At 44.7% G+C, this 14,873-nt stretch overlaps 1 protein-coding gene across 2 annotated transcripts; it reads left to right on the top strand.

Annotated features, from left to right (window-relative positions):
- Positions 1 to 292: 292 nt before the first annotated feature.
- On the top strand, positions 293 to 14,832 carry wdr47a (WD repeat domain 47a). 2 transcript variants are annotated; one of them, XM_030402401.1, is made up of 17 exons: positions 293 to 508; positions 2,160 to 2,329; positions 2,717 to 2,800; positions 2,901 to 2,985; positions 4,544 to 4,675; positions 4,805 to 4,981; positions 5,088 to 5,599; positions 5,686 to 5,803; positions 8,126 to 8,307; positions 9,080 to 9,325; positions 9,418 to 9,481; positions 9,799 to 9,956; positions 10,356 to 10,525; positions 10,658 to 10,828; positions 10,918 to 11,049; positions 12,169 to 12,387; positions 13,171 to 14,832. In XM_030402401.1, the coding sequence occupies exons 2-17, from the start codon at positions 2,172 to 2,174 to the stop codon at positions 13,311 to 13,313; spliced, it is 2,751 nt and encodes a 916-aa protein (XP_030258261.1). In that variant the 5' UTR covers positions 293 to 508; positions 2,160 to 2,171; the 3' UTR covers positions 13,314 to 14,832. The 2 variants fall into 2 exon arrangements, with proteins under 2 accessions (XP_030258261.1, XP_030258262.1); XM_030402402.1 differs by lacking the exon at positions 293 to 508 and adding an exon at positions 615 to 744.
- Positions 14,833 to 14,873: the final 41 nt, after the last annotated feature.

Here is a 14,873-nt window from a genome sequence, read left to right on the forward strand (position 1 = left end):
ACCTCTGCTGTGGCAATTTTTCTACCTCCACAGTTTGAACGAAACTGTGCCAAACATGAGCGCCATGTGTTGAAAGGCCAGTGTAAAGGTGGCTGATAATGAATCGGCCACCCCTGCCCACCTCTATGCACGCCACTGTTTTTTGTTTGACACTCCTTATATGAAGATTTAATAATCTCAACACTTTTAATTTTGTATCTCCTCTTGCAATATTAATTCATTTACATGATATAGTGTGAAGTTTCTAGTGTGTGGAGGATGGATGGAGGCGGTGCTCCTGCAGGCAGCAGCAGCAGGGCTGGGCGGCAGCAGCAGCAGCAGGGCTGGGCAGGGCGGCAGCAGCAGACCGGCCGCTGCGGAGCGCCACAGAAAGATCCAGCAAGGAGGGGGACACACCGCCCAGACAAGGAGGAGGGACCGAGAGGCGAGGACGTGCAAGCAACACCGAGCCGGACCGTCCGTGACATCGAAGGGGGAAGACTGCGTTTTCATGTGTTTGTAGACACAGGTGAGCTTTTTAATCGCGGCAGATTTGTGTTGTTGTTGGGAAAGCTGTCAGTGCGCCACCCCGCCCGCTCAGCTAACTAGCGGATGATGCCTCTTCTCTCTCTCCCCTCCTCGGCCTGGCTAGCTAACAGACCCCCCTCTCCTCTCCTCTCCTCTCCTCTCCCTTCCCCCCCCCTTCCTCTCATATCCTCCCAACAAAACCAGTTAAATTAGTCCGCTTCGTGTGAGCTCTTAACGGTAACTAGCTGTTTGTTGGTTTTGCTGTAATCCGCTCGCTGAATTGAGTAGCCATGTAAAGCTAGCAAGTAGCCTAAGCTCCTTACAGTGTTTGACTTGTGGCTTACTGCCAGTGTTATTAGCTAACCATCCCTCATGCTAGTTTTAGCAGGACTGCAGTGCTGCTGTGAGCCAGGACACACTAGCTAGTTGTTTTTGTAAGTTAGCAGCTAAATGTCTAATTGTTGACGTCAAGTAATCTAGATACACAACTATAAATGTGTTAGAAGCTACTTACTGTCATGACAGTGATATGAGAGGTTATTCTCTCCTCTGTAAACATGTGGAGGAGGTGAGCATCCTCTCATGCTAAGTTACTGCCTTCATGCAACATCATGTGTTTCCTCTGTGAAGTCATATCTGTCCATAATGGAGAGTTGACGCTGGATTATCTATATCCTGATAATCTGATGAAGAAAAGATGGACTAGCATAGTTAAATAATCAGTTGTATGATGCTGGGAGTGGTTAAATCAAATGCTGGAGGCTCAGGTTCACCTGTGTATTTGAATAGGTAAAGCCTGTAGACGAGGTGAACATGCAAACAAAGAGCTTGTTTCAAACCACAACACACTTCAGGCTGCACACCTTTGATCCTCCAAAGTTAAACTTTACAAGTGAGATTCATGACCGTGCAAGTGTTTCCTGCACAAAACATGAAATTTGATCAGACTGCAGACTACGATGGGAATCTGTACATTTGGAGCAGCAAAATGAGGCACTATTCAGTTACACACATGCATATTCAGGAGCTTTACACTCATCGATCCACATCTGCATTTTAGGTGCTGTCAGCTAGAGAAGCTTGCCACAAGGGGTTGGTTGAAATCATTAACATATTCTCTGATGTGGATATATATTTAAATGTAGCAATGTTTGCAAAATCACACATCATGATTCAAACTTGTATTCAAAGTAAGGTTGAAGAATTATTCAAAATATGGGTACTGTATGCCTGCAGTCGTGTCCTAGACTACTAATGACTGTGTCGAGATGTACGACCCCAACAAATGTCACATCATCATGACGCTGCGTCACAACATCTGTCAAAATGATTGCAATATGATTTTTTAAATATCATATCTTACAGCCTTTATTCAAAGCAATTAACTGTGTCTTACTTTATTTTTTTATTCCTAAGGACCGAACTTTTATATGTTTGATACAAACATGTAAGAACTTTGTTTAAGAAATTTTGCTTTAGTTTTTTGTTTCCCACCCATGCTGGTCACAAGCCTGCTGCAGCTACCTCAGGGTTTTATTCATGCCTTCAGTGTGAAAGAACATAGAAACTGTTCAGCTGTTTTGTTCTGCCACTTTCGCGCGTGTGTGTGAAGTCCTATAAGTAATTTGCTTTATTGCCCGTGTTATTGGCAGCCCGTCGTCACCATGACAGCGGAAGAAACCATAAACGTGAAGGAGGTGGAGATCATCAAGGCGATCCTGGACTTTCTCCACTCCAGGAAGCTGCACATCAGCATGCTGGCGCTGGAGAAGGAGAGCGGCGTCATCAATGGGCTCTACTCAGACGACATGCTCTTCCTCAGGTAGGTGAACGCTGGATGCCGTCGTCTCAGGTCGCAGCTCCCAAAATATGCGTACTATGAGGCAGAAACAAGAGGCAACTGTTCCACCCTTAGTTTAGTGTTTCTAATCGTGTCCTCTACATTAGAGATCGTGTAACGCTGCACCGATGTGAGTGCTCTCTTGAAAGTCATCCAACAGTGTGTGTCCAGTCAGCCTGAGTATTAAATACATTAAGGAATGTCTGTTAATAGGCTGTCTCACCTTGTCATGGCACACCTTTTAATTAGGAAAGTATTTAGCTCTTTTGTTAGCCACGTTTCAATAAAAAATGATGTAGCACGTTCTTGTTGAAGGACATGACTCTTTGTGTCAGCCGTGTATTATAAATAAACCGCTTTTTGTTTCAGGCAACTGGTGCTCGATGGCCAGTGGGACGAGGTCTTGCAGTTCATTCAGCCTTTGGAGTGCATGGATAAGTTTGACAGAAAAAGGTGTGTTGACGGCGTGAATCACTTTCAGTGCGCTGAATCCAGGCGGCATCACCCGCGGCAACACTTGCATCACTCCTAATGTCACCTGTCATGTCCTCAGGTTTCGTTACATCATCCTCAAGCAGAAGTTTCTGGAGGCTCTGTGTGTGAATAACGCCATGTCTGCAGAAGATGAGCCACAGCACGTAAGCCACTGAACATTTTCTATCATCAGTATTTTTTTTAAGTTCTCTAAGCCTCTCCCCAGAGACACAGCCTTGAATTCTCATCCTTAATGAATAGACGTGGTAACAGGGCTGCTTTGTCTTCCCTTCGGCTGTCACCGGTTGTCATGGCAGTAAACAAGAAGGCTGCATCTCAAAGAGAAGAAGAGACGCAAACAGTGTTTATAATACTTGCAACTCTGCAAGTTATGCGAACAAACCCCAGAAACTTTCTGTCCACAACGAGAGGAGAAAGCAGGCTGTGTTTGTGTGTGTGTGTGTGTTGAACTGTGGCTGCATTTGCATGCAAGGAGTGGCGTGATTATTGGCCACACCGCGGCCAAGGACTTATCCGGATTAAGCTCTTTATGTGCGCCTCTGGTGCTACGTGATCGACTGACCTGAGAATAAGCCATTTTACGATTGTATCTCTTCACCTGTGATGTCCCACCCACTGATGAAATGGTGCCACCATCTGCTGCCTCTTTCGTCTCAGACTGAGCCGTCGATTGCATTTAAAAATGGGCTAGAGCAACAATAATATTAAGCTTTGGATTCTGATATGCTAAGAATGTTCTCATATTGCAACGTGAGCATGAATAAGAATCCAGACTTACTGTTCATACTGGCTGCACTGGTTGCTTAACTTTTTGATTCAGTGCACAAGCACAAAAATTGAGTGCACGTGCACTTAAACTCACAATCGGAGGGTTAGCCTCTTTTGCTTGTAGCTTGATTATAACTTGTGTCATAACGGCATTTGAAAATCTTGCGACTGAATAACTCAAAAACACATAAATGTTGCATTTAAAAAGATTCAAATGTGGCACCAGATGGCTTTAAAACAGTAACTGAAGAATGAAATGCACCTGAAGAGTTTTTCACTTATACATTTTTCATGAAGTGCAGAAATCTCATCGCAACACCTGCATAATGAAATATTGACAGTGATGCTTGTGGCCACTTTGTTATAAACAACCCTGAATGTTAACTAAGTCTTTGTAAATCCTAATTGTTGATAAATGATCAAACAAATCAATAAATCTGGCAAACACTGTGTGAATCACACATGCAGACACACTTACTCATTCTTTCCTCTCTATTCATGCTCTTAATTTAGTCTAGCTGTGGGCCTATTGTCACATGGCAGAGCTGACAGAGCGATCGGGTCCTATTAACTGGATTAGGTCGGACTTTGGTGGACATCTGTGGGCACAGTGTATTTGTGGGCATGCTCACTGGCATTAGTGGTGTTTTTGGTTTGTGTGATATGGTCTCGATTGTTATTTCATGATGGTGCAGGACAATGTCGTAGCCTTAAGAACAAGGCGTTGTCTGATTTTTCTTGTGCATGCGTTCGCCTGAGAGCTGGTCTTGTGTTATTTTCAATCTCACCGACATTTAAAGGTCTGTGCCTCCGGCGTGCTGCCAGAGTTAAAGCCGTCATGAAATGTAACATGTAAGTCCGTCTCTGCTGTTCAGGGAGAAAGCGTGACTCAGTCGTCTGCGACAGTCTGAAACACATTTCATGTTTTTACAGTTGGAGTTCACCATGCAGGAAGCAGTCAAGTGTCTCCATGCCCTGGAGGAGTTCTGTTCTTCTAAAGACGACTACAGCAAACTGTGTCTGCTGCTCACGCTGCCTCGCCTCACGAACCATGCAGAGTTCAAGGCAAGAAAATGACAATTTCACAAGTCGAATTCACTGCACAAACAAACAGTTATGTGTTTTGTTGAAAGTATGTTGTTCGCGTGTTCTGCATCTACGTGGATTTCTTATTCCTTTGCTGGTGTCCCTCAGGATTGGAACCCGAGCACGGCCAGGGTGCAGTGTTTTGAGGAGGCCTGCACGATGGTAGCGGAGTTCATCCCTGCGGACAGGAAGCTGAGTGAGGCTGGTTTCAAGGCCAGCAGGGATCGACTTTTCCAGCTTCTCCTCAAGGGAGTCCTCTATGAGTGCTGTGTCGAGTTCTGCCAGGTTTGAAACCCTACACCGAACATATACACTCAGTTCTAAGCTAGCCTGTGCCCCTGATATTTGTGAAATGATTATAATTGAATTTGTTGGATTTTTTTGTGTGCAGAGCAAGGCGACAGGCGAGGAGATCACAGAGAGCGAGGTGCTCCTGGGTGTCGACATGCTGTGCGGCAACGGCTGCGACGACCTGGATCTGTCGCTGCTCTCCTGGATGCAGAACCTCTCCCAGACCGTCTTCTCCTGCGCCTTCGAGCAGAAGCAGCTCAACATCCACGTGGACCGCTTGGTCAAGCCCGCAAAGACCGGCTACGCTGACCTACTCACCCCGCTCATCAGCAAACTGTCTCCGTACCCCTCCTCTCCACTGCGTCGCCCCCAGTCCGCTGACACATACATGTCGCGCTCGTTGAACCCGGCGCTGGACGGGTTGTCTTTCGGGCTGTCAGGCCAGGATAAGAGAGCGAGTGGCGGGGAGGTGGCGCCGGGTAAAGGTGTCTCTCCCATGTCCCACTCGTTCGCCAACTTCCACTACCCCGGAGCAGGAGGGCAGAGCCTGAGCAGGAGTCTCATGATGGAGAGCTCCGACTGCCACAGCATCTTTGAGGAATCCCCTGAAACGTAAGCGTTTAGGTTCAGACTGGAGGTACAAGCTCCGTTGATGATTTCTGTCAGATGTCTGAGATAATCAGTGTTTTCTCCGGAAGGTCGAGGACAGACACACCTGTGGATAAGATGATGAGTTCAGGCAGTTCTCAGAACCTGCGTCCTGCCTCAGCTCCGGGCGAGGACGCGCCATCAACAGGCACCCCTGAAAGGAATGAGGTAAACAACTATCAGCTTTACTTTTTTAACTCGTTAGACCTGTTGTATGTCACTCATTACTGTACAAGCGCTCTGTTTTTTTTTTATGTCCCTGCATTGTTTTCTTTCCTTCATGGGTGTTGCCTGCAGTGCAGTCTATATATAGGCCAGTTGTGATTAAGTGTCTTTTCCAAGTAGTTTTTTTTTTTTCTGAGCGTCTGAGTCACCCTCCTCCTGCTGCAAGTGTGAATTACAGCCTAGACACTGTGAAGGCTCAGTTTACTCTGCCTGGATGGGATATACTGTTTTTTTAAAAGGAATTTGCCCTTGTTTTGATTTGTTTGTGGTTTAGTGTTAGTATGTTTTCATCGTGTCCCCGCCACTTCAAGGCCACCATATATAAGCCTTTATGTAGGACAGGAAAAGGGTAGCAGAGGGGCTTTTTAGTGTGGGTGTGCAGACACATTGTTGTTAACACAATTAACTTTGGAAAATGGACAGTAGAAGCCTCATACCAGACCTCATGCATAGCTAGTTTCTCCTGTGAAGTTGATTAGAGGCTTTCAGGCTTCCCCAGGGACACATGAAGGAGCTGAAGGGGAAACTCTGAGGGAGAGACGTGAAGCGAAGATGCTGCTCGAGGTGCAAGTTACAGATGTGTGCTGCAGTTAGTTGCAGCTTGGCCCACTGTCTCATCAAAATGTATACTATATACTACAACTCAAACCTCAATTTAATACAAAAACATACACGCTTTTTTTTTTTTTTTTAGAGGATATAGTTATCTCCAGTCCAAGTCCATAAATCCGCTTGGAATCAATACAAAGAGAAGCTTCTTATAACTCCAGAACCTGCCTTAGAATTATCACGTTTTTACGTTTTACTCAATTTAAAAGTAATCCAGTAATAGTTATTTGTACATCCATGAGTACAGTGCTAAGAGGAACTGCTAATAGATAATTCGGCACACTTTTAATAGATTATTTGTCAAAAGTTAAACTGATACAAGCCGGAGTTTTTAGCCTACAGTGTGAATCAGTCCACAGCAGCAGGGACAAGATGATGGGGATGTTTAGTAGGGCGAAGTTTTCTTGATTTTGTCCTTGGCGTGGGCTAAAGTGTCTGACTTCCGCACTAGATAATGTAAATAGATTTAGAGAAGGCTTGGGCCGCTATCAGATACTATCAAATATCACAAGTTTTGCCGTCATATGCAATAGTTTTCACAGTATCGAATATCAAACAGCTGCATGTTTCATCACCTGAAGGCAACTGACTGTGTTTTAACTACTGTACTGTTATTTGTTAATGTTGTATGTGTTGCTGCAAAGTGAGAGACGATATCTGTATGTCTATCTCGATGTTTTTACTCAGAACAATTACATGATGTAAGATTTTGGATATTGCTGAAGCCTGATTTAGAGCAACTTTGTGCATAAATTCCTTTTATTGATTACGAAAAGGTGTTTCTTCTGGTCCTGAATGATTTAGGAATATTGTTTTCTTTACACGACCTTGTGATTATTATGAACAAGTAACGAGGGAGACTTGTCTGGGTAGTAACGGGGGAAAATAAGCTGAGGTGGATTTGGTCAGCAGGGACACATGACTGAAGAACCCAGGAGCTTAACCACAAAAAAATGAGTCATTACTGCCCTCATGTTGCCTGTAAACACAGTGTTAACACACTATCTGTTTCTGTCTGCCTCATGCTTTCTATTCTGGGCCCCCTTGCTCAGCTCGGTGTGAAGTTAGTGCTTCACTGTGCCTTCCCCGTCACCCTGGAGACACATAAAGAGGTGTGAAACAGAAGCAGACTTTGGGGGCCTCTGTGATCCCACTGTCACTCTCCCACCCTTTCTTTCTTGTTTTTCCTCTCTGCCCTCCATCTCCTCTTTTTTTCCAGAGCGGGCACAGTGCCAGCGTCTCTCCCCCCTGCTTCCCCTCCTGTAAAACATGCGGTAGCTCTGTTCCCATCAGATTGTCAGAGCAGGAAGCGGAGGACAGAGAGGGGAAGTGACCTGTCTTCAGCTCTCCTTCCTCCTCTCATACCTGAGCTGACAGAAGAACAGGGTGGAGCGCGCTTCATCTGACCACAATGCTGGCTTTGAGTAGCGTCGATAGGAGTTGGCATTGGCCGTCTTTGTGGTTAGATGATTGACATGTGTTTGAATACCATGCTTTGTGATTGTCTCCTGGCATCCTTGTCTCATGCTGCTTATTCTAGAATGACGGCCCTGAAAAGATTAAATTCATCAAGGAGGAAAAACGTTTGAACAATGCAGAAAAAGGTGTGAGATGGTGCATGTATTTTTTATTAACGGCGTCATGTTCAATCCTCAGCTCCGCGACTCCACAGAGAAGTACGAGGAGTTCTACCGGCAGCGTCTCCGTGTGCAGCAGCACCTGGAGCAGAAGCAGCAGCAGAGGCAGATGTACCAGCAGATGTTGCTGGAGGGCGGGGTCCAGCAGGAGCCCCCGCCCAGCGACATGCAGCACAGCCTCACAGAGAAGTTCCTCAACAGGTAAGGACGCGGCGACAGATACACCCAAAATGTACCCCCCCCCCCGTCAGACCCGTCACCGGTTCTGCTGCAGCTTCCCTGAAAGGAGCCAGCTAATTACTGCGTGGCTGTTAATATGTTCATACGATGGAGGAGCAGCTGTCAGACAGAAGCAGACATGTCAAGGCCCCTGATAATTAAGAGTCCCAGGTGGCTTTTCATAACATGACACACACACACACACCCCCACTCCACAACCCTCCAGTCCACACTGCACCATCTGTGCTGATCGGCCACATCACATCACATCACACAGGACCAGCGCCTCTTGGGTTTTAGTTTCATATTATCAAACCCAGACACCTCAAAAATAGCCTTCGTTTTAAAGTTAAGTATGCTCTTTAAACCACTACAAGACGATGTTTACCTATGACAGAAATTACATGAAATGTGTGAATTTGTGCTCCGTCAGCAGGACAAAGGGGCTTTGATTTGTCTCCGGAGAGTTCCTCCAGTCCTCCTGTTCCCCTGCCTCTCCCTGTCTCTGTATCCTCTGCATTATTCACAAGGGAAGCTGTGCATAATGACATCATTACCTCTAGTTTTCTTTTGTCGTCGGCCCTTTGTAGTTTTAACTCGATTTAACTAGCCTGCCGACTCAGTCAGCAGACAGCCTGTAGGCAAGAGTTAAAATTGAGGTACCTTTTACAAAAGAGAGAGGAAAAAAGAGAAATTCTAAGAGAGTTATAAAATGTGGAGAACACTAAGACTTTAGTGTTTGTGGTTTCTTCAGGTCCATCCAGAAGCTGGAGGAGCTCAATGTGGGGATGGAGAATTTAGGGGAGGAGGTGGCGTCTCTGACCCAGCAGTGTAATGGCAACGGGAACACGCCTGCCGCTGAAGACAATAACAACCCTCCATCTGTGACCCCGGAGCAGAGCCGGAACCAAGGGGGAGGGGTGCTCAGCAGCACCCCACAACGCGCCGTGGGGGGGCGCATAGTTCCTCCTCCAGATGAGTCCCCTGTCGTCACCCCGAGGTACTTCATGATTTCTTTTATGTTTTTTATACCGGAGTGTTGTAGGGATGAATTTGATGGGTTGCTGTTTGTGTTTGTGTGTTTTTTTGTAGCGGGCAGAAACCGAAAGGAAGTGAACAAGGTGACTCTCCAGGCTCCTTAACCCGAAGTAAAGAGGTAGGTAGCATCACTGTCACACTTAAGTTCTGCTGCTCCGTGGGAACAGTCGTTCTCTCGACCTCTCTGTTCTTCTCTGATCTGATTTTAAAGGTTGAGCTCACTCCCTCCTGTTTTTCGTCATAGTATAAGGAGATGCGGTGTGATGCTACTTTGACTAATGAGATTATAACAGTTTCAGCATTGATGTCACGCTGGCATCATGACAGAATTAATGTCATGGCGCAGACATGATCAAAGTAGATTAGACTGCTAATTACATATAATCTGTGTGGTCATGTGATGTAAAATGTGGGTTATTTTATTTTTTTTCTCAGGGGGAAAAGGAGAAAAGCTTGTTTGTGCCGGTGAACACTCTGGAAGACACTCAGGCTGTTCGAGCTGTTGCCTTTCACCCGTCTGGAGCGCTCTACGCCGTGGGCTCTAACTCCAAAACTCTACGAGTCTGCGCTTATCCAGAAACATTAGACCCAAGGTAACAATTTGACCTCACACAGTAGAAGCTCTCTAGGTCACTGAAAGCTTAGAGCATGAGGATACCTGACCTCGGAAACAGCAGCTGACTGAAACTATCCCACCACAAGGTCCACTGGAGAGTTTGATTATATCACACTAGTTTTCCTCAGCAGGGGTTAACAAGTTGTCATAGATTTGTAAAGTTTATTTTTTTCTTGGGGGCACATTAAGGACTTAATTTCCATGTTGGCATAAAAGTTTAGACTAAAAGTTCATCTTAAATACTCAAAAAACAGACTTAAAACATATTGGTCACTTTCAGAAGAAGTACAAATCTAATCTAGAATCTCTCACTTCAGACTTCTTCAATCATTTGTCTCCCCTCTCCTTTCTTTTTTCTCTTCTCCTCTCTCCTCAGTGGCTCGAGTCCTATCAAGCAGCCGGTAGTTCGCTTCAAGAGGAACAAACACCACAAAGGCTCCATCTACTGTGTGGCGTGGAGCCACTGTGGGCAGCTGCTGGCTACAGGCTCCAATGACAAATACGTCAAAGTGCTGCCTTTCAGCGCAGAGACATGCAACGCCACAGGTGAGCGCACTCTGCTTATGACTGTATGGAGTCGGACCCATTCTGTGGTTTGAAACAAAGGTATTTAACTGTTAGTATTAACATCTCACAAGTATTTTCATTTTCTCTTCTCGGTGTGTTTTTGTGCCTCAGGCCCCGACCTGGAGTTCAGCATGCACGACGGCACCATCAGAGACCTGGCCTTCATGGAGGGTCCAGAAAGCGGGGGAGCCATCCTGATCAGTGCCGGAGCCGGAGACTGTAACATCTACACCACCGACTGCCAGAGAGGACAGGGTCTGCACGCCCTCAGTGGACACACAGGTACACTCCACTTCCGTCCATCTGTCTGTCTGAGCTCAACACGTGAGGTGGAGAGTGTGTAACGTGTCATTTCTTGTGTTGTGCTTCAGGTCACATTCTGTCTCTGTACACGTGGGGAGGCTGGATGATTGCCTCTGGCTCTCAAGACAAGACGGTGCGTTTCTGGGACCTCAGGGTGCCCAGCTGTGTCCGAGTAGTGGGAACTGCTTTCCACGGCTCAGGTATGGCTCAAGTCAGGGCGTAATGGTCAGTAGGTCAGTTTTTTAAAGGAGTCATCACCCAGAAATCGCAATTTCTCTCGTTAAATCATGCATATTGGTGTTGGACCTCTGTTGAAACTTGCCTGAAAAGCTGGAGTCTGAAAGTGGCTTATTTTTTTCGCTTTGGCTCTTTTTCCGAACAGGAATAGCGCACAATAGTGCGCATTCCTAAAGCACAAGATTTTGACTCTGCTCCTGTGGTGACGTTACCACAGGAGGCTACTTGCATATTATGCATCGGCTCACAGCCGTCCTCAGCCAGAGTGAGCACGCCGAATCTGCTTATTTCTGTCATTTTCACGCCATACATTGTGACCACCAGCATTAAAACTCAGGTCTTACATGTAAAACACGAGTGTGAAAAGTAAGAAGGAAAAAAAAAGAATTTACCATTCAGAGACGTCCTGCTGTAAACGTGTCTCTTCCACCGTCTCTGCCTCTTCACTCTCCCGTTCAGGTTCCGACTCTGGCTCGTACATAAATGCCTGAATTCCATAAGGTTCGTCATTTAGTGTGTGCGCCATGACAGGGGGCTGTTTATGTTGTGGAGTCTGTGTGCATGCAGGCTCGCCCCCCATTCCGGCTCTGTCCTTCCTGCGGCCAATCAACGTGCGCCTCATTACATATTAATACAATGCACATCCGGACCGGTCAAAACCTCGCGCATAATCTCGCGTGAGAAAGTCGCGGTACGAAAAAGTGTCAGAACAAGCTCTATGTTTGATTTTTTTAAAAAAAAAATGTTCTAATTAGTTTTAAGAATTAATCCAAAGCGATCCAAGAGGGACTGGATATGTAAAAAAACCAGGTGATGACTCCTTCAAGTTTGAATGCCCATTTCCAGACAGGTACATTAAATAAGTATACACCTCTAAGCATGCAGTTATAGAGACATAGTAAAAATGGTAATAAAAATGTCGTTGAAATGACATAAATTTGTAAATAAATAAATAGAATAGACTGAAACAGTGATACCAAATGTCTGAGTAATTTTTTTTATTAGAAATTAAACTAAAATGTAGTCAAAACACTTTAGAATTGGAGAGAAAATACCTTTGCTAACACCTTCTCCCTTCACAGGCAGTCCCGTCGCCTCGGTAGCAGTCGATCCTAGTGGCCGTCTCCTAGCAACAGGGCAGGAGGACAGTGGGTGCATGCTGTATGACATCAGAGGAGGACGCATCGTCCAGGTGTACCGGCCGCACAGCAGTGACGTGCGGTCCGTCAGGTTCTCCCCCGGAGCGCACTACCTGCTCACCGGTTCCTACGACACGAAGGTCATGGTCAGCAACCTACAAGGTACAGTTACAGTGTTATATGTCTCATCTGCTGACGTATTCACGATACAACAAACTGTAATAAACTGGATAGTGCTTATTTAATATGTTGACACAGACTCAGATACCTTCAGGCTTGCCGTAGTGTAGATTCATTATTAGAGGCCATAGTTGCTGTTTTTAGACACCATAATCTTAATCATATGTCATATTTTATTTTGACCATGAATATAAAATAGTTTCAATGGATTAAAAGGAACCATGCGTGTGTGATTACACATGGATTGTACTTAAAGTGACAGGAGCTAAACCGGCCTTTCAGACAGAGGGGGATACAATGCTACAGCACTGGACAGTTTGAGAAAACAGATGTGTTTTTTGAGCATTAAAGCATCTAAACCTGTTCTAGTAGTCACCCAAAATAAAACTATGAACCTGAAAATGAGCATAATAATACTGTAAGAGGATGTAATAGTCTCCCTTAAGACTTAAGAACCTTGGCGTTTCTGTCCCATTTTATTTATTGTTTTGGTTGTGTGGCTTTATTTTGTTTATGCTACTATATTATAATTATATCAGTAGTTTAAAATGGTCTTAAATGGGAACAAGATCATTTCATTCAGTTATTTCTTGGCCAATGTAAAAAGCGTCCTGAATTTATACTAAGTAGCTTCGTGTCAGCTACAAGAATGATCCTGGATGTTCAGTTTTTAGTCCTAATGCGAGACACGTTTTTTGTCTTAAGGTGTGTAAAGATTTTAAAACCTGCCTGTCTGAGCTCCACTTCCTGTGTGTGTGTTTGCAGGTGACCTGACCAAGCCGTTGCCTCAGACCGTGGTGGGAGAACACGGCGACAAGGTGATACAGTGTCGGTGGCACACACAAGACCTGTCCTTCCTCTCATCCTCTGCTGACCGCACGGTCACACTCTGGACGCACAACCCATAACACACACACAAACACACACACATATACAGAGCCAACCTGTCGCTATAATCTAAAAGACACACATTCCCCTAAAACAACACTCCTCCTCCTGCACTATCCACACTGTCACATCTTTTCCACACACTTGACCCTTACAAGCCTGAAAACACACACACACACACACAAAACACACACTTACATTTACACGCAAACAGGTGAATGAGCCTTTTACTCCTGTCTGTAGGAAACCAAATGGATACAAACCTGTGAACATCAAAAGCACACATGTTGCATGTTCTCCTTTTCTTTACACCGCATTCGTCACACCGACTGTCGGCGCGTTCGAGGCGTGGATCATTCATTATCGTCACCCCTTCATCACTTCACCCCCTCCATGCGGTCTCATCCTTCATCCTCACCCCTCAACACAAACCAGTCAGTTGCTGCATGTCCTTTTTCACTGAGGAGTCGTTCAGGTTTGACAGGACAGAGTTGTTTTGTTCATGATGGTGCCTTCCTTCAGTTTCCATAACAAAAATGTTAAAACAAACAAAAAAAAAATGATAATGTGGTCATTTTTCAAGATCAAATTTTGTTAAGTCATTTCGAGAGAAACCTTACATTCCTTCTTCTTTTTTGCATATCATTTTCTTACAGCTGATTGTTATGCTGCTATTGTTTAGGGGAAAACAGGAGTTTGACTTTCTGGTGTAAAATGTGATTTCGCAGTGTGTCGCTAGTGAGCTTTTACCCATCCGGAGGCTGAATCTGTGGAAGTCATTCTATCTGTTCATCTAGTCAGCTGTTGCTTCCCCCGTGGGATGTGTAATGTTACTGTAATCGGCTGCATTAATACGACTCAAAATGTGTAAAGAAAAAAAAAAAAAAAGTTGCTTGTGCATTTGTTTTAAATTTGAAACTCAGTGTTTTTTGCGCTGAAGCTGTTACAGCGCCTTGCGATGGCTTGCTTGCAGTGGAAGATTATGTCGGCATCAAAGGGAAATGCAAAGTGAAAATTTGTGGCGTTCATCCCGTGTGGGATCTTTCAGTGTTGAAAAGCTTTGGTTCGTCTGCTGCTGTGATGATATAACAACAGTAGGTGGCAGTCTGTGCTCGTGACGAGGGTCTAACCATATGCACAATGAAGTCTGAATGGACGGACGGGTGTTTTGATATTTATTTAGAACCAGTATTTGGGGCATATTCATCGTATTATTTTCTTGTATTCTACATGCGCACTTTGTCTTTTAAAATTGTCTTCTAATTTACTTACAAAGATGCATATTTAAGTTTTTTTATGTTAATGTATAGTATATATTGTTTTAACAAATAAGGCCAAACTAATACGTACATAGATGTATTTATTTCAGTTGTGTTAATGTATGTACAGTTATTAGTATGTTTTTGAAATGCTAGTGGCTCTTGTATCAAGCCTTTCTAATTCTTGTTTTTAAAAAGTGACTTAAATTAATTCAAGCTAACTCGAGTCTGACTGCTGGTACGTTCAATAAAAGTGTCTTTTACACAAGCTGTGATCTGATCATCTGTTGCTTTTTGTTGGGAAAGAAAAACAGTTTGAAA

Source organism: Sparus aurata, chromosome 21 (assembly GCF_900880675.1).
Source record: "Sparus aurata chromosome 21, fSpaAur1.1, whole genome shotgun sequence".
In the NCBI taxonomy this organism is placed as follows: Eukaryota; Metazoa; Chordata; class Actinopteri; order Spariformes; family Sparidae; genus Sparus; species Sparus aurata.